The sequence below is a fragment of the Lepisosteus platostomus genome, chromosome 3 (assembly GCF_059453375.1).
Source record: "Lepisosteus platostomus isolate fLepPlt1 chromosome 3, fLepPlt1.hap1, whole genome shotgun sequence".
In the NCBI taxonomy this organism is placed as follows: Eukaryota; Metazoa; Chordata; class Actinopteri; order Semionotiformes; family Lepisosteidae; genus Lepisosteus; species Lepisosteus platostomus.
The window spans coordinates 62,171,275-62,191,442 of NC_142613.1; the positions used below are offsets into that span (position 1 = coordinate 62,171,275).

Sequence of the window (20,168 nt, forward strand, 5' to 3'; positions counted from 1 at the left end):
CCTATGAGGCTAGGAATATATCTTGTAAAAGTATTAATTTTATGAGGATAAACAAAAAAAAACGTTAAAGAAACATCTTTAGAAATTATGTAGTTTTAAAACAAAACGTTATATGTATCACCTTACTGAAGTGGAGTAGTTTTTTGACAGCAGCCAACTGTAAAATAGTTAAAAACACCATTTTATGTACCAATAAACAATAAAAAAGTTATAGCATTTTCAGATTTAGAAGGCCACAAACAGAAACATTTCTCATCACTTAACTTCTACAAGCGTTATCTGTGAAAGTAAATTAACTATATGTACGTTACAGATAGGATGTAGACGAGGTTTTATAAAGATACTAACAAAACAAAATGCAAATAAGCCTTATTCAGATGCTTTTTAGAGTTTAGAAAGATCCAGAGTATTTTTAAAAACAAAATATTGATTTTAACACAAAATTGTTAGTGTGCAGTGTGCATAGAAAAAATAAAAAGTAAACAATGTATCAGTTAGTAAATGAATTCTAGATAATCTAGTCCAATCTTGAGTTCAGTTACATAATATTTAAGGAATGGGGTGTAATTAATGCTTCAATATTGCTGGAATGTTTTTTTTAAATATTATTTCTGTATGATCATGTCAGCACTAATATTTGTAGCATATTGTAGTGTACATTAATAAAAAGTTGACCAGAATTGTACTTAACATATTATGAATCAACAAGCTCTAATTACTATAGTAAACACTATCTTAAAGCCTTATGTGAAGCTTTTAAATTATAAAAGCATACACAAACTGTTTCCTTCAATGACACTTTACTGCTGGGAATTACCTGATATTACTGCCCACTTCTGGCAAAAACAATATGAAATCTTTAATAATCCCCTTTAAAAGATACTTCTGCCAAATAAGTTCTAAACAGCCAGAAAACTGTTAAACTAAAATGATTGAATTTAAAAGTGCCAAACTTTTGCTTTAAATTCTGGTAATAAAGGTATTCTCTTTAATTAGATTTAAATTACAAATTTAATATAAAAATATAACTTTGACACTCAAAAGCAAGACTTTTTTTATTCAGTGGCAGTACAAAATCTGTACAGTAATTACAATACAGTATATACAAAACTCTACTAGTTTCAAGAAACAGTGACAACAAAAAAGCCAAGCACAAGCACTTATTACTGATATTACATACACAGCATGATGATTTTGATGTAGACATAATGGATTAACGTGCTCAATTTACTAAAGAGTAAAGACAGTTTACACTGTTACAATGTGCAGTATACACAGGAAAAAATAGTAACAGCACACAGCCCCAAGCCAGCTTATTAAAACAACTCCAGAGTGAGGGAGTAGAAACAGGCAGAGGAAATTTAATGACAGCCAATGGTGAGAGCAGGAAACAAAACTGTTGAGTTAGTGGTATTGGATTACACCCAGGGAGAAAAAAGGTGTAGGTGCTACAGTGAACGAGGTGAATAATACAGAAGCTTTTTAAGTGTAGAACATATGTCCTAGGAGGTTACGACAAAGCTGTACTGTGCTCCAGCTAGACCAGATCTAGCATACTGCACCCTGACGTATATAACATGGTACAAAAGGGAGATAGTGCAAGGGTCCAAAGATTATACTGGACTCCTTCACTAACATTGCTGGATTAGTATCATTCTGACTGTAGAATTCAAATTATTTGCTCTGCTGTGATAGACTGTTCTCTAGGATTTTTATGTTCAATGTATTAGGAACCATAATACAGTTTTTTTGTTGTTAGAAAACTTGCAATCTTCTATTAATTAGCTCTATGCATACAAAAATCCTGGAATATAAATATTTTCAATCAAGAGACTAACCCATGGAACAGGAGGGCTCAGTAATATTCAAGAGAAATTGTTTAATTAAATTACAGGCAAAATTTTCAAACATTTGTACAGAAATACATCTAAATAATTGAAAAGCAGTGTTAGAAAAAACTTTATGAAGGAAAATTTATGTTGTATGTAAAGGACATTAAAAAGTGAAACATGCAATCGTATTCTGGAAATACACAAACACTGTACACGGATTTTCCATCTCTGATGCAAGTCCTAATATGCAGTCACAGAATATACGTACTGGCATCCTCCAGCTGAAAAGTGTTACCAATGTTTTTATTATACTAGTTAATTATTAATAATTTATTTTCACATTTATTGCATCAGGCGTATCTTAGCAGGAGATTAACCTTCAAGACAAATTCTCACAACATAAATATTGGCAACCTTTTTGAACTGTTAATTCTGTTGTCTAGGATGAGACAGAGTTATAAAGCCAACAAAAAATATCACTGGTAAGTACTGTATAGTTTAATAAACAGCCAGGCATTTATAATCAGAAAGCCTCTTATTCTTGATGAGGGTCATGACAGCCCTTGACAACAAGGTTTATCTCTGAAGCATCGAGTGCAAGCTGGGCCCGAGAGCAGCAGGCACAGGACACCCCAGCCTGTGTGGCTAATCTCTGTGTCTCGGTACTTCCCATTTAATATTTTTAATTTACTTGAATTCTCTTAAGAACCCTTAACTAAAAGACGCCAAGAGACTCCAATCCCTAAGAACTTTGACTTTCCCCTCCCTTCAAGTCTTCAGACTCAATACTCTCAGCCAAGATTATCTGTCTCTTTGATTTGGAAGTGTAGGCACCCTCCAGGTCAGCCTCCACAGCAGCCTTCCTCATTGGGTGTCTGTTCACGGCCTTGGTGCTGCTGTCAGGAGGGGTGTCCTCCAGTGCTCCAGGCCGAACCCCAGACGAACTGTCCCCCGGCGCCGCCCTCCTGGAGAACACCTCTTTGTATACGTTGGATGACTCCAGCTTGGACTGCTGGTTCAGGGCCTGGCAAAAGCCTTCTGCTTTCTGAAGCAAAGCTTTAAGGCACTTTTTAAAAACAAAAAGAGGAAAAAAAATGTGCTGTTGAAACTGGTCCATACTAACACAATTCCTTCTTATATTCACCCTCACCAACAGCCAGAGACTGAGCTGTCAGGTTCAGTGAGATGATCATATTATACACTACCTTCCTAAACCAAGCAGATCCAAGGCTCACTGAAACAACTTTCCCCTGCGACTAATAGCACTAATAACTGTTACAGGGTACAGTAAGTTACAGGTTAAAATAATGTCGACAATGCATTATTTTAAGTTGGTAGGGCCCAGCCTTATTGTTACAGTGAATGTCACTTGTTAAACACTATATTAATGTTAAACACACTACTGATCCAGTACTCCAAGTACTTGTGCACTCCACAGACTTCATGTCTCCAGAAATGTGGCCATTTTGTAAAATCCCCATTAATAGTAAACATGCTCACCCTGGCAATTGTTTATTTATTAAGAAATATAAAATGAATCCTATTGCAATGTGTTATGCGCCAGTCAACTATTGGAATGAGTTAGATTAGCTGAATGGTTTCCCTCGTCTGAAAACCACTTTACATTCATATTTGTAATGTTTGGATATAATAATTGAGATATTCTAATTTAAGTTATCTAATTATCAAATGGGTGTGTGAACCTTGCAATACTATATTTCACTACACATTTAATTTTGATGAGGAGAAAAGTCAGCAAAGATGACCATACAACTAAAGCAGATTTAAAAATTGTGATTAAGTATCCATTCCCTTGTTTACAAGGGAGTATAAACTCAGTGCACTTATTTGTCTGACACTTTGATCCAGAGCAACTTACAGGAGCAATCTGAGATAATTACTTTGTCAAAGGGGACAATTTTATTATTTATCATGTTATACCAAATACCGGCATATAAAGAATGAAAGAATGAATGAATGATTAATTTAGGAACATTAAAACGCTGAGTTACAGTTCATGACATCAAAACTTGTTCAGTTAAGCCATAACTTCAGTACTTTAAGCATAATGTGGATAAACATTTGAGATTGATGTTTTCTCCTGCTTTAATAACTGAAACTTTAAGCATTGAAAGCTTTCAGAATTGATCAGTAAACAGTGATTCTAAAACAGGGAAAGCCCTGGTCATTATTGATACAAGGCTCATGTATGGAGAAAAAAAAGAAAACAAATATTTGTGAGTACACTTTCAAGTTTCTTTTTGAAGGTGCTACCACAGTTTTCAACCTCAAGTGAGTACTTGCAGTTGATATTCCACTGTGGTTCCTGTAACTTTGCCAGTACTCTCCAAAACTTTAAGATAATTCATGACCAAGATGAGCACATTGGGCATTGTAAACCCCACTCACCGTTGTGGTTCCATACCAAAAAAAGGACATGAAATTAATGGTACATCTTGAAAACAGCTAGAACTGTGCAGAGTTCCTTGACAGCACTGGCACACAGCCTTACACAAAGGGCCAAAAATGCTAAAAATTAAAGCATTTGGGAATTTAAATGAGGATTTCCGGTATTTCCAGTTATCAGATAAATCACTGAAAATAAAATGATTTAGATAAAGTTAGCATTTAGTCATTTAAAAAAAACATTTTTTAAGCAATATAAAACAGCAAATACCACTTGTGAACGAAAATGTAAGATTCTCAGACAACGGATGGATTTTATTTGCACAAAAAATGCTCAGATTTTCTTTCCTGGAGAGATTAAATCCGTCATATATTCATATGTACAGAACTCAGAAATCTAATAAGAGTAATTTGAACCCAAGGATCAGTTTTTGATAGTGCTTTGTTTCTCCCCAGAATAATCTCTTAGTCACAGCTCAGTGAAGACGTAAGTGGCTGCTGAGGTGTTATGGCCCACGCATTCTTCCGCCACTCTGTCCAGCTCTCTGCTACCAGTAAACTGTTAAAAATCCCAGATTGGGACAATGCAAATAGCAGGGTGAGATTAAGGCTCAGAAAAAAAAAAATGTTGACCACGATCTCCTACCTTATCGACATTGCTGGCCTGTTGGGCGATCTCAGGGGCAGCATCCAAAACATTTTCCATTGTCATGTCTGCGGCATAAGAAAATACGTTTAAATTCAAGCCAGGATAGTTACAAATGGGACTTGTGATCCTGCTGCAGCACCCAAAGTGCCGGTTTTTCAAATGGCTAGTTAGCATGTACACAAAGACACATTTATCCCAAACGTAGAAGTTGTTAGCACAGCTGTTTCTTATTTACAAAAACTTTGCTCCAACTTTGCTACCATACATTCAATACTTTAATACACAGGACAAAGGCTTTTAAAACCAACTGAAGTTACTACCATCTGGAGAAGGTCTCAATTCAGTTTCCCGATATCTAGTGTGATATCAGGATACTGGCTCTCAGTATTTTGTATGAAGTACATTTGTAGTTTTTCTTGCTGAAGAAATTATTTCAGTGTTTCCTTCTAAAACCTATACATCGTCTTAATACAAACATTAAATTGTTGATAAAGCAAGGCAAGAAGGCATGGTACACTTTAAAGCTTGTATGAACTGCAGCCCCTCCAACAAACTCTGCTGATAAATAAGAAAAATCAGGAATGAAACAAGATTCTCAGAATTTAGGTTTTAATGAGTTCCAGTGCTGGACTTTTTATTAAAAGTGCATTGATTTGAAAACATGTGCATGAAATATCTATGGAATTAAAAGTAAGTCATCCTTTAAATTGCCCTTTTGGCTTTAATAAAGACAACCTCTTTGAGAATGTGCAGCGTCTAAAAATTTAAATGAACAAAACTACAATGAAAACATGACAGGCAAAGTAGGCTTATTAACATTTGTCATCAACCGGGTGTCTACTGAGAGAGCCACAAGCTAATAGCTCTTCATTGGCCTCTGAGGGCAAGATGCTACATGCCCTGGTTCAACCCATAAAATGTTCAGTAGGGTAAATAGGACATCCACAGCATTATGGTTACACTCATTTTGCAAGAAAGCGATTGTTACACAAACAGCAACTGTACAAGGAAGATGAACACTATCCTGCTGGAATGTCTTGTCAGGATGAACAGCATGCAAGACCAGGCTGCCTTCCATCACTACTAACAATAAGTATATCATTCTGCACGTCTACACCTTACTTGACAACATCCATCAGCTTGGTCGAAGAGCAATCTCTCGGCTCCAATGCTGACAAGTTCACCTAAGGAAATTTAACCTCATCTCCAACACACTGATGGCATGAAGGCATTGTACTCTTGATCAGTGAAGTAATTGGTTTCTTTCTCTTTCTTTTCTTTCTGGGTTTCAACCAGGTCTGACATTCAACAGGTTAGCTCATTGCTTTTTTAGCACCTGATAATCACTCACTATTTAGGTGATTTAGTACTTATACAACAAAGTCACTTGAGTATGATCATTTATGCCTAAGACAATAAAAGCAATGCCGAAAATATATGATTAACATCCAAACATACTTTGTTTTTTGAAAAACAAAAATGCATAACCAGAATAGAGCAGAGTTATGTTTGATGCATGATATGGATCACAGATCTAAAGAACAATGATACAGATGCAGCGTTTCTTTTCAGGCTCCGAATGTTTCTGTAAGAGCAAGAAATGAAATTGCAGAAAAAAAGGACAATCACTGTTTAGGCATCATGATTTTTATGTTGTCAGATTAAAACTAATAAATAAACTGATTACATGTAGGGTCTGCAAGATTGTGATCATAATGTGATCATATTACGCCATTGTGAAACACTGTGTGGGAATCTTCTATCCTCTAGCTGTTTCAACACCTAAAACTAATAGGAAATGAAAGAGGGAAATAAAAAATCTTGCTGCAAGTGTATAGATTTTCAGTTTCACTCCTTTGTAATTCCTGAACTACAGTATGCAAAGTTCCCAGGATTCACCTAATACAGAGAAATTACTGTAACCTGTTTCTGTGTCGCTTTTTCAAAATGTGTATCACTCTGACCTAAAAAAAAAAGTTTCTCCCTTTAGATCACTTTGTACTTGTATATTCATTTTGTACTAATTCCTTGAAATGCTATATACTAAATAAAACATTAAGGGAAATTAAATGTAGATTTCTTTTATTTTTTATCTTTTATCATATCTCTGTGGACTAAAACATTCCAGAAAGTAATTTCTGTATAATATTAGTAGGGAAATACAGAACATCCTGTGTTCCATGAGCACAGCATTAAGAAGAATTAGACCTCAGGGATGAAAGTGGGCATTACTAAAACTTCTGAACCACAGTAATACTGGGGTACAGTCAATAGCATTGTGACATTACTGGGTCTGTAAGTAGGTTTCAGTAGTATAAAAAGCTAAATGTGTAAATTTGTACAATTCTCTAATATCTAACAAGATTTAATATACAGTACATGACTGTGTTCAAGTAATTGCTTTTCTCTTAGCAGACTGATCTTCAGTACAATAGTGGAGTGCTTCCAAAAATATATTTAATTCCTAATAGAAGCTTGAAAACGAAATAACAAAATCTGCCACTTTCTAGGACACAAAATCAGAAGCTATAGCAATGCAAATGAAAAATTATCTATATAATTGAGCTGTATGTAATCACACACTTCTGTTTTGATGAGAACCATAAACAAGTTATGTTTGTTTGATTTGTTGTTTTAGATAAAATACATTTTACCTTTAAAAAAACATTCACAAAACAAGAATCTTTCAAAAAAGGTCAAAGTAAGCAACACAGCACAATGTGAGGCATTCTGCACTGTCCAAAGAGTTCTGGCAAAATCCATACTCACTGTCATTATGCCGTTTGAGAAAATACTGATCTTCCACTGGTTACTGTATTTACTGTTGAAGAGTTCTGTTACTTTGCTGTATTTAGTACTTGAATCTAAACCCTTCACAGCTTAAACACAATTCCAGTTCTCAAGGGCTAGAATCCAGCAAGATTTCTAGGTTAGGACTGTTTATATCACCAACAGCTGAAGACCTGTGAAAAGTTAAATCGGTCGAGTTAAGCTAATAGCGATTGGCTCAGTTGGATCATTTAGATAGGAAACAGAATGCAAACTCACAGACAATGCGAGCTTCCAAACTGGAGCAGTGCCTAAAGGGAAGAAAGCCTTGGCTACAATTGTTGAATAATGTTTTTCAGCATTCTAACAGCATGCTTTCTGTGGGTTCCTGGTTTGCAGCAGATATTATCGGTCAGCCTGTTGGCTGTACATCAAGTCAGAGGGGAACCACTATTACATATCATTGCAGCAGTGGGCACACCCAAATGAACATTTCCAAGTTCCTTGTTGCTACTAAAAAAATGTCTCAAATGAATTTTACTTTCATGCAATTTTAATAAGAGGAAAGCTGCTCCAGCCCACGTCATTACAATACTGTGTGCAGAGCTCAGTAATCGTTCAAAATGAGACTTCTTTAAGGAACAGACTTGTTCTCCGTGAATCTGAAAGAGATCCCCATTTTCCGCCTACTCCTACACACCTCGTTTTGAAACAGTCGACAGACAAGAGATAATATTTATTCTAACCAGAAAGGATAACAGACACTGGAGCTGAAGTTAACATTTATGGCTGGGGCAATAGAATATATAGAGTCTCTCTTGATCACTGTCGATAGAAAAAAGTGTAATATTGATTTTTCTGAGTTAAGATTTTAGACAGAGAATAACTCCATGGTGGGAGCTTCTGTATATATAAACCGATGGGGTCCAGTCAACATATAGTAGTCAAAATTACAGCGAAACTAACAGTTTAAATAAAACCATGTGGGACCCCCAACCTTTCAAGTCAACTGATTGATGCTAATTCTAGGCATTCTAGGCCTTTTCTTAACAAGAAGCACATCTTAATGAATAAAGATAACATTACAAGAAATATACATCTACAATTACTAAATCTATTTTTCCCAAAAACACACAAATATTCATAGCCAGACAAGGAAATCAAAATCCTATTTCAAATAAATAGCTATTTGGGGCAATTTTAGCAATTTAAATGATTAATATAATTGTCAGTGAGTTGGGGATTATTCCGTAGAGATTTTCAACCATATGTGAAGGCCAACTTGTTAAAGTTCATACAACTTCTAATGAGTCTGTGAACCCAAAGATCAACTAGTTAGGTCTGGTGACTACATCATTCATAAAATCTTTATTTTATTCCTCTACAAACATGCTGAAATAGATTCTGACAATGCAGTGCTACTCTGTACTGAGTTTGACATAGGGATAATGTCTGAGAACTGGCCAGCATTGTTCAGAGTGCCATGGAACTCATGAAACAAGAAATTGTATATGGCTAATAAAGTGATTTTATAAAAAAAGGAATTAACCTTTCTGTGCAACTCGAAGAATCACAGCCCTGTACAAGAACAGTACCATCTCAACATTTAACAGTACATATGCTGTTCTTTTTCTTGTTGACCTCTCCAGAGACAACACAACTGTATAGCTCAATTTCGGTTTTATACTTCCTCAACAAATCTGATTAGAACAATCAAATAAGTTTTTAAACTATAAGGCAGGGGTCTCTGACCCAGTTCCTGGAGGGTCTAGTGACTTCAGGCTTTTGTACCAATTGTTGTTCAGTAGTTAAACCACTTAATTACTTCGTAATCTTTTCTTTGATTGTTGCATAATTGATTACTAAACTAAACTTCATTAACAGCACAACTGTTACTTATGGGACACATTGAAGGTTGGTTGCTAGCTATTATGTAGAAAACCTTTCAGAGTCCTGGCTAAATTCCATCCCAGGCTTGCACAACCTTTCCTACCTAATGTTCCCTCTTATTTAACTGTATAAAGAAGTTATCACTCCTCCACCGTCATATAGGAGAGGAAGCATTTCATCTACCAATGAATCACAACACCTACTCTGGATGAAATGTGTTCCCTTCCATATGTAAAGCACTTTAGGATCCTTTGTGGTGAAAAATATTATATCAATGCAACAAATACGTTAAAGCATGAAACCTTTCTCCTAATTTCTAACAATTTTCTGACATCTACAGCTACAGTTTATTTTTTCCAGTGCTGCCATACTGGCAACGACAAGAGCCTCAGCCCTTTAAACTTTCCAAGCACGTTAACGAATGTTCTGGACTTTTCTGGAGTCAGGTTTTGCAGTACCAAATTGAACTTTCTAGCTCCTTTTAGATTACTATCAAGGGGAAGTTTTTTATTTTTATTTAGCTACCCGAGAAACAAAAACCTGAAGTACGATTTTCAAAGTAACCTTTTTTTCTGAATCTACAAATCTTTCTTTAACATTAGGTTTACTCATTCTTTTTTGTTTGGACATTCAAGCTTTTGGCAACTGTATTAGTTGGGAGCTTTCAGACGATCTTGTTACACCGATTCTTAGAACGAGAATCGATTACATGCAGATGGGAAATGACATCAGGACCAAAGACAGCCACCTACAGTACCCCAATTTTCCCTTGGCTGCCGGGTAAAGAAGTCACGTTTCTCTGCCAACCAAATCTGTACATCCCCTTTAAAAGGGATGAGGAGAACTTGATGAAACCCAGTGTGTCAAGTCACTAATGAGGTTTAAGAAGAATGTTTTGAAATTTCCTTTTTTTAAAACAGAAACTAAACCCCAGATGAGGAGGTTCCTACAGACTGCCGAAATGCAGGAAACCCCAAGGAAAAAAAAATCCTTACAACCAAGCCTTTTGGCCAATTTGCAATTGAACTTGAATTATTTATATAGCACCACTAGGAATTTGCCAAAGGAAAGAAACACTGAAGCAGGACTTACTATGTAAATGAATTGAGGGGTCTCTCTCCAATCACATACAACGATTTCTACACTGGGTTTTAATTTGGCAGATTTTGTCACATTAATTCCATGAATTATATTCAATCAGACAAAAATCATACAACAAGAACAGTCCATTTCTTTTATTGTGTTACTGCTTCAAGAATGTGAAGAAATTCCTCACTGAACAATCTCTTTAAAAATGAAGATCCACATAGTTTTCCCCATGTGATACAGAAGGAATTCTCAGAAATAAGACAATAATATAATAATAATCTGAGATTAAACTATTAAATAAAGGGTGATGATGATAATAATAATAATTTCATTTACATAAAACACATTGTGATTCACTATACAGAAAAGGCTAAAATAGGTCAAGGAACTTAATAGAAAGGAAAGGGACAGGAAATTAGTTTAAAGCACTGGAAGTTGATAGGATTGCTGGCAGAGAAGGGTTTCAAGATCTGTCTGTTCCACAAGCGAGGACCGGAGACAGAGAACCATGCTCGCTCATGGTACATAGTTTGGATCTGGGGACCTGAACCAGATTAAATTGACCCGATCTTAAAGACCAGGGTGAAGTTTGGAAAAGAAGAAGGTCAGTGAGTTACACAAGACTTTTTGCATTTTAAAGTCTTAAAGCCCAGGAGCAGCACTTTAAAACTACCCACTGTGTTAAACAATGAAACAAGAGACCAAGTAAGGCCTCCCTTCTGTCTTGTAACAGCACACCAGACTCACTTTGTCTAAAATATGGTGACATTTGCTACAGCTCTTGCATTCAGGGAATTTCCTGTTTGGGGGATTTTTTTTTTACTAACAAGGCTTCATACTAGGAAATGGCAACTTCTTACCTGTAGTCTTGATATATAAACCCAGCATTGCATATACTGCATATAATGCAGTTCTAAACTGAAGTAGCACCACAGGAGATACATTTTCTATCTATGGAAAGACTGTTTGGGGTTTTCATCAGCATTCACAAAATAAGGAACCAGAACTCCAGCCATAACCGCTGTATCCACAAAGCAACATGTGGAACCACAGAACAATAACACATTGCTCTCAGCATGTCCTTTAAAGCAAATGATTTAAGCAGTTTTTAAACAATGTGGTTTAATTTGAATTTATTCCAGATGTGTAGTGAATTTAAAACAGTGACAGTGAATCACTGTACATGAAAACTAAGCAGGGTGGCAATGCTTTTTAAAACACATCTTCTCAGATTACTAGATAAATCTTATGGTAGTTGTGGCCATATTTCCAAATACTATAAATGTAATCTTGTTAGGATGGTTCAAATGGTGGCTTGTCAATCAATGGTTGCATATGCAGTCCATCCATCTTTCTAGCTGTTTTATTCAATACAGGGTTGCGAGGGAGCTGGCAGGCAATGGCCGCTAGGCAGGGTACATCCTGACGGGAAGCCTGACCATTGCAGTACGTATCCAGTCAAATGACCCAATGGTGTGGTTTTCCGCATTGGAAACAAGCTTATTAATTTTCAATTTCAAATTAGTCCAATTTAATGACTATCTGGAGCCTAACCCAGCAGACAATGGGCACAAGGCAGGATACACCCTAGACGGAAATGCAGTATTTTGCGTCGTACAACGTGTGCATGTGCAGATCAAATCAGAGACGCCAACTCATCTAGACAACAAAGTCTTTGGACTGTAGGAGGAAAGTAGCGATCAAGTGACAAATCACAAAGACATGGGGCACACGGAGAACAGGCAAACTCCACACTCAAGGTACCCAGGTCAAAATACAACCCATGACTCAAGGGCTGGGAGGCAGCAAAGCCACATCAACATGCTATCACACAATCCATGAGGTTAATTTCCATTATGATGCAATATGAGAAAGTATAGCAATTGCATCAGCTAGAGGCTGTTCCTTGTCAAGAGTGTCTCTGCTAATCTAAATTTAATAATGACACAAAATGCCCTTTTACAAACAACTCCTCTGGCAGAAACAAAATCACCACACATTTTAATAACAGAACTAACACAGATATAATGAGAAGCTCAGTTGAAAGTATTATCAAAACATCTACTAAGTCGAGGCAGACTGGTAAACGTCTCTGGTGATACCAGCATGAAGTGTTTCATATAAAACAATTTCTAAAACATCTAAAGCTTCACCAGATTGTGAGGTGGAAGTAGGAGTGCTCTTGCAGCAGCTTGCCTTCAACAGGAGCGTTCCCTCCTCCTTTCCAAAGCAAGCAAAGCCAGTACGAAAGGTTTCTAACCTTTTGCTTTCCACACATTTTATGGCACAACATAAATAAACTGTAGCAAAAAACCTTCAACCGTTTTTAAAGTCATTTAAATTAACTAGTGATACTCACTAGCACGTGTGGTGGTGGCAAGTGTCACATACATGCAAATAGGCATCTCATTGCACTTGTACAAATGACAAATAAACTGAACTGAAGTGGGCAGACAATAGATAGATTCAGGGGTTCACACAGTTGATATTTGCAGGGATGACCAATCTATAATTACCACAGCATCAAAGCTGCAAAGAAAAACAATTCCTGGCTCTGGGATGCTATTTATCTGGAATGCTCCACAGCCAGAATGAACTAATTGTACACAACCTCTATACAGGCTTGGAGTGTCTCTGCCTCACCTTTTTTATTCTAGTATGTAGATTGGTTAAGATGGATCATCATGTTAAAATGTAAATGCATATTTTTAGCACTGTTTTTGCCTCCATCTAATGTGCTTTATCATTACACGTATTGCCAAAGTTGCAAAAAGTTGAATCCTCTTTTATGTCTTTTATGATTAGGAGTCTAATCCTCCTTATGCAACATGTCAACAAGAGCATAAGGATAGTTTTTGTCAAAACAAAACCAATTGATCACAGGAAATTTACCTTGCACAGGATCCTTTTTAAATTCTTCTGGTTTCAGCGTTTCCCTATACAATCCCTAGAAACAAGTGAAGGTTTACAATGAAATTGCAAGCCATTTCCATATCATATCGTAAACACTTATTTTCGCTCTTTAAACACGAGAAAATTTTAACTGATTTTCTACAAGGAAATTTAAAGCTAAACGTATTCACATAAATACACGTATATAAACATTTTTCCTACGTTTTAAGCCATTTAAATAAACTCACGGGAGACACCTACTGGTCAAACGGTGTTCTGTATTTTACATCATGCAACCCTGATAAACACTGTTGACACAACTGTTACTGACCTTTTGTAGCCTAGTTTGCATAACTTGAACTTGCTTAGGAATGCATAAGCTGTAGGGATCTACTACTGGATGTAGTAAAATAATGTTTCTCAGCAGTTTTTACAAACAGCTCTTTAGCTTTCAGATATCACTTCACCTAACGTCTGCTTCACAGAAGTCCCTCCACTAAGTGTCCATACAGAAATCTGGAATGGTTTGAGTGACACTGTTTAGGTTTAGTTTTAGTATTTTCTAGTTCATGTCTTTTGTTGTTAGTGGGCTATCCACAGTTATTACTACTGGTAAAGAAATGGAGAAGGAAGACAAATTAGAAAAGGGCACTGTAATTTATCTGAGAACTATTCAAAGCAATTCAAAGAAAATTCAATGAATAAAACAATGTATGCAAGATAAATATTATTTATTTGAAACTGTTAAAAGCTTATTTATGGCAATTATTTTAACACTATTTCTGCTCTAAACATAAAAATATCAATGACATGCAAAATAAAACCTGGAAAACACCAGCAAGAGAAAAGAGAAAGATTTTACCATGATTTCTCGTTCGGATTTCAATGACCTGACAACATAAGGCAGGATCTTTCTGGGACACTGTTTGCGCTTCAGGGCTGTTTCCAAGATTTTTCTATCCAGCCAGTCATCCAGATTCTTAGAATCATTGTCTGAAAACATGATAACCAAAAACCATGTTTAGACAGGGAAAAATGTAATGACGCACATGTGAAAAGATCTGTTTTTTAGCATCATTTCTGTCCTTACTTCTATTTTTACATGTGGTGACTATTTCCAACAACAGAAGCCAGTCTGACAATAAGTACATCCTACACTCTACCACAGTTTAACCTCCGCATTTTTTCATTTTAGCCGATTGCATATAACTCATTGGGGATAATATTCTTAACAATTTGACTAAATTGCAAAAATGATGAAGGAAGTATCTAAATTGTACTCTTAAAATGTGACTGATACTCTAACATTTCCAAGGAATTTTTCATCTGTAAGTAATACCATAAGGAACAAACTGTAGTGCAAAAAATGTACACTGTGGATAATCCCACACAGAACTTTTCTTTTCAATAAGAGAATTCAGATTTCAGATAAAACAATCCATTTCACACCCTCAGGGTCTTATCAGCACCACCCAATATTTGGCTCTGCTGCTACTTGAGGTTCCCCCAATGGCTGGAATTTTCCATGGTGGTTTAGATGACCGGTTGGACATGTGCACTCTCTCTAACCTGCTCTTGGATTATTGATCTCCACATGCAGAGATGCATCTCAGTTTTGTCCTGAGACAGGGCTTGCTTTTTCTTAGACCCTGTTCTCAGAAGATAGATACTTTATTGATCCCGTGAGGGAAATTGAAGTGCAACAGCAGCTTAACACAGCCACAATGCGACGAATGATAGTGAGAAGTGCAAGAAGAATTACTCACAGTCCAGAACACACAAAGAACAAACCAGAACAGAACAGTACACAAAAAAGTGATATTGTATATAATGTATAAAATGTATATAATATAAACTGATATATTTATATGTATATTATATTATATGAATTTATATATATTATATATACATTTATATATATAAATTATATAAATGTATAGTCATATTGTGCAATACGACTTTTTTGTTTAATGTTCTGTTCTGAAGAGTACTGTTCTGTTCTGAAGAGGCCCCCCTTACTACCACCTTTCGTTTCGCTTCGTAAATTTCAGCTTCACAGGGGCGGTTTCCTTGGCCAGCTGCTGAGTGTTACAGCCTGGACATCTCAATCTCCCTCTGGGGCTGGAGAATTATTTTACTCCCTAACTCATCTCCCGATCTATATGGGAGTTAGAGGGAGATGTGGCATGCCAATGCCAGCTGTGCTCTCCAGGGCAACTCCATTCCATTCCTCACCAGTGCCAGGTTTCCCATTAGGCACTGTAGGCACAGTGCCTAGGGCCTACGAAATTTTTAGGGCTAATGAAAAATGAGCTGAAACAACATGCTTGCGATCGACTCTAGGTGCTCCAAATCAATAATCACACGCCATCTAGTGGCTGTTCTAGAAACTAGAAGTATCAAAGCGATGGTCACTCGACTCGCTCACCCAATCACGTGGTTTAGCATTAGAATAGTTTAAAGTGCATCATGTCGATCGACATAATTCAATTGGCGTTTACCCCTCTTTTTGCACATTTCAGAGTGAAAGTGCCTAGGGCCTACGAACATCAAAACCGGGCCCCTTTCCTCACAGCTCTAGAATTCCCTCGAAGGCACCAATGCAGGAATCCCTCATTTCTCCCTGCGTCGATGCCAGTTCAGGAACAGGTCGCTTCTTTCCTTTCAGGAAGGGCTCCCCTTCATCAGCTGGTTCCATTTTCCTAAGCAGCCTCTCCCTCCATCGCTTGGTCCAAGTTTCAGCCACTCCTCCATCCCATTTCAGATCATTTTCCACAGTGCAAGACACTGGCTCGAGAAACTGGTGTGGTTTGGCATTAAACCAAGGGACAGGCACTCTTCCTGCTCAAAGTCCTGCTTGGTCCAAATCTCCCCCCGCTTTTGGATTAGAATGAGGACCTTGGGGAGCTGGGTGACCTCAGTTCAGACAGACTTGGACTGCAAGTCAGGAAACTGTAGCTAATATACAACTGAAAAAAAAAATATTACCGTACTGATGTCCTGTTAGATCACGTGTGGCCAAGAAAAAATATAGGTAACTTGTCGTATTTTTATCTTGAAAGATCTCACCGTTAACTGGGTCATCGGGCGCGTCATCCCAAGATTCGCCATTGATCACCACGTTCTTCTGAACGGCAGTCTCGAAGTTCTGTCAATGGCAATTATTTGCGTTACTGTTCAGCTAACACCTTTATCCAAGGCAACTTACACTAAATAAAAGCAATGGGAACCATTGTATACAACAGCGTTATACTCACCTATGGTTACATACTGCAACAAATACACAGAGCCTAATTAGCCAGCAGCCATATCACTCTGCAACTCAAAACTGGCAACCCACTGAAGCTCAGTAGATGTGAGCCTGGTCAGTACCTAGATTGGAGACTCCTGGGAAAAACTAAGGTTGCTGAATGAAAGAGGTGTGGGGCCAGCAGGGGGCGCTCACCCTGTGGTCTGTGTGGGTCCTAATGCCCAAGAATAGTGACAGCGACACTATACTGTAAAAAGGTGCCGTCCTTCAGATGAGATGTAAAACCAAGGACCTGACTCTCTGTGGTCATTAAAACTCCCAGGGTGTTTCTCAAAAAGAGTAGGGGTGTTACCCCGGCCATCCTGGCCTTTACCAATTGTGGCCTCCTAATAATCCTAATAACCCCACTGATAGCTGATGTGTGGTGAGTGTACCAGCGCACTATGGCTGCCGTTGCATCATCCAGGTGGATGCTCCACATTGGTGGTGGTGGAGGGGAGTCCCCATTACCTGTAAAGTGCTTTGAGTAGAGTGTCTGGAAAAGCACAACAGAAGTGTAAGCAATTATTATTATTAAAATGAACATAAATTGCTTTCATTTATACAGTGCTTTTCGTAGATGAGGGGAACAACTTCACCCTCCAGTGAAGAGCTGCACTACATGGGCAACATACAGTAGTACTACACAGAAGAGAAGTGATAAATTAATTAACCAATTAAAGGAGAACTTTTGGAAGGCCAAATTTTACACATGTAGAGTGGAATGTAGCTCAGACACTTAAAGACCAGTTGCTATGAACATTGTTTTAACATCTCATCAATAGTGAATAAATTGGGACATTGGTTTGGAAATTCTGATCCAGAGGGAAGGATGCGACCTGCTGGTCAACAACCTTCTCTCAGGAGAGACCCTAGAAGTCTCCCATGCCAAAACTGACCAGGCCAGCTAGTTAGATATGACAAGATCAGGCTACTAGATGAGAGCGCAGATGCTATTGTTACAATGCAAGGTGCAATTTAAGCAATACAATGGATGAACAAGGTAGGGTTCTGGGTTTTATCCCCAGAAACTGAAATGGTTCAACAAATCAATTAAGAAAATATAAAAGAAAAATAAATGCTTTATAAAATGATTTTAACAAGACTCCAGTTAAAGATAAAGAGTACAATATATTGCAAGCACAGGTGAAAGAGGACAAATTTGCCCTTTAAGGCCATGCACCACTCATTTACCTTATTTTCAAGAATCTAAAAAATAAAAAATCATATTTGTTTCATAATCTTGACAAACTTCAGCCTCGGAGCAGCCATAGAATATCACAGTTCATATTTCTCTGATGTTTAGTATATTCTACCTAGAAAATTAAGTTATATACTTTTTTAAAAGGAAATTCATAGTAAGAAGTAGTTAAGTAGGCAGCCGCATCAGCATACGTAGGCTGCAAAGGAACAAGTAAAGGTTTACTCCATGCTGAAAAGAGAAGAAAAGAAACACAATGTTTCAGCAGAAATCTGGGTTTTCTGAATATTCAGAAGTGTAATGTGTTGGGGGTCCAGAATAATAATAATTGCTTTCTGGACACTCCACTCAAAGCGCTTTACAGGTAATGGGGACTCCCCTCCACCACACACCAATGTGCAGCATCCACCTGGATGATGCAACGGCAGCCATAGTGCGCCAGAACGCTCACCACACATCAGCTATCAGTGGGGAGGAGAGCAGAGTAATGAAGCCAATTCATAGAGGGGGGTTATTAGAAGGCCATGATTGGTAAGGGCCAATGGGAAATTTGGCCAGGACGCCGGGGTTACACTCTACTCTTTTTGAGAAACGCCCCGGGATTTTTAATGACCACAGAGAGTCAGGACCCCGGTTTTACTTCTCATCCGAAGGACGGCACCTGTTTACAGTATAGTGTCCGTCACTATACTGGGGCCACATGGACCGCAGGGTGAGCGCCCCCTGCTTGTCCCACTAACACCTCTTCAAGCAGCAACCTTAGTTTTTCCCAGGAGGTCTCCCATCCAGGTACTGACCAGGCTCACACCTGCTTAGCTTCAGTGGGTTGCCAGTTGTGATTGCAGAGTGATATGGCAGCCACTGTAGAACATATGTAGAACACAGAACTGTATTACAACAAAACAGACTGTAATTCTTTAACACCCTTGTTTTCTGATTACTTGCTTCCTGACTTTATTAGAAAATGAAAAACAGAGCAGAGATATACTGAAGATTTTTTGCACAGATGTCTTTTTCAGGGCATTTAAAAGGTCCATGACCAGCTAAGATTCTAGAGACACTACAATTTCAAAGTAAAATGCTTATACATTTTATCATTTAAATGAAATAATCATAATATTGAAAAAATCTATCAGAAATAAAACACACATTTTTTTTATATTTCTGGTGTATGTCATTTACATTTGTATTATAAGACATGAGTTAGTTATCTTCAATATGTCATCCATTCTTGAAGAAGAACACCTGAAGAAGGCTACATGGCCGAAACGCTGTGTTTTCTTTCTCCTCTTTTCAGCATGGAATAAACCTATTACGTGTTCCTTTGCAGGAGGTGCACCGGTTTCCTACTGGCAGGTTAATTGGCTTCTGGGAAAACAGGCCTTGGTGTGACTGGCATCCCATCCAGGATGTTACCCTGTTTTGCACCTGTTGCTTGCCGAGAAAAACTGGCCCCTTAGTATGCATGTGTGCCTTGTGATGGAATACCGTCCTGTCCAGTGCGTATTCTGCTTGCAGATTGTCGAGTTAGTTCAGTGTCCCCTGCAACCCTGAATTGGATGAAGTGGTTATAAAACTGATTGTTGGATAGTAAAAAAATCCGTCTTTGTCTGTTAACTGTGGAATCCCCGTTTTAGATCAAAGCTTGGTTTAGTTCGCGGTTCGCATTATTAACACAAATAAAGGCAGCAGCAAATCAAAACAAAACGGTGACATATCGATTTCTATTGAAGGATATTTCCAATTCTTCCCCCATCGAAAAGTCAATTTCCTTCCTGTCGTTATTCGCCTTTTCACGTTTGACACCAAATATTTCCATCGTTCACTCACCCACTGTAAATCCTGCAACGCCCGACTCCTCAGCTCTTCCGAGATCTGGGATTGTCTGTCCAAGACCTTTCCCAGCAGTAGCCCGTACTGCTGCACTGCCTCGCAAACCGACCTTTTCGAGGAGCACTGCACTCTAAAATCTTCCTCAGCGTCAGTCATTTTCTCTCTATCCTTAAAATACACCTCACCTTTTATCCGCGTTTGTTTCCCCGCAACTTACATACAGTACAAGCTAGAAGCCTACGTTTAGCGCCTTTGATTCAAATTTGATAAAAACCCGGAAGCGGAAACTCTGGGGACTGACACGAGGTTCACTAAACA

The 20,168-nt window shown here is 37.8% G+C and overlaps 1 protein-coding gene across 1 annotated transcript; it reads right to left on the reverse strand.

Annotated features, from left to right (window-relative positions):
* Nucleotides 1-1,029: 1,029 nt before the first annotated feature.
* nsl1 (NSL1 component of MIS12 kinetochore complex) lies at nucleotides 1,030-20,152 on the reverse strand. The gene is made up of 6 exons (XM_088626326.1): nucleotides 19,848-20,152; nucleotides 16,597-16,675; nucleotides 14,390-14,520; nucleotides 13,528-13,582; nucleotides 4,885-4,952; nucleotides 1,030-2,898 (listed from the first exon to the last, which is right to left on the reverse strand). The coding sequence occupies exons 1-6, from the start codon at nucleotides 20,004-20,006 to the stop codon at nucleotides 2,575-2,577; spliced, it is 816 nt and encodes a 271-aa protein (XP_088482452.1). The 5' UTR covers nucleotides 20,007-20,152; the 3' UTR covers nucleotides 1,030-2,574.
* Between the last annotated feature and the right edge of the window lie 16 nt (nucleotides 20,153-20,168).

Bases quoted from the DNA above. Each gene is read 5' to 3' on its own strand.
- nsl1 (XM_088626326.1), bottom strand. From the start codon at position 20,006: ATGACTGACGCTGAGGAAGATTTTAGAGTGCAGTGCTCCTCGAAAAGG. The intron at 16,676-19,847 runs GTGAGTGAACGA...TGCCATTGACAG, and splicing joins CGTTGCAGGATTTACAGTGG to AACTTCGAGACTGCCGTTCA. The intron at 13,583-14,389 runs GTAAAATCTTTC...ACTTGTTTCTAG, and splicing joins AATCCGAACGAGAAATCATG to GGATTGTATAGGGAAACGCT.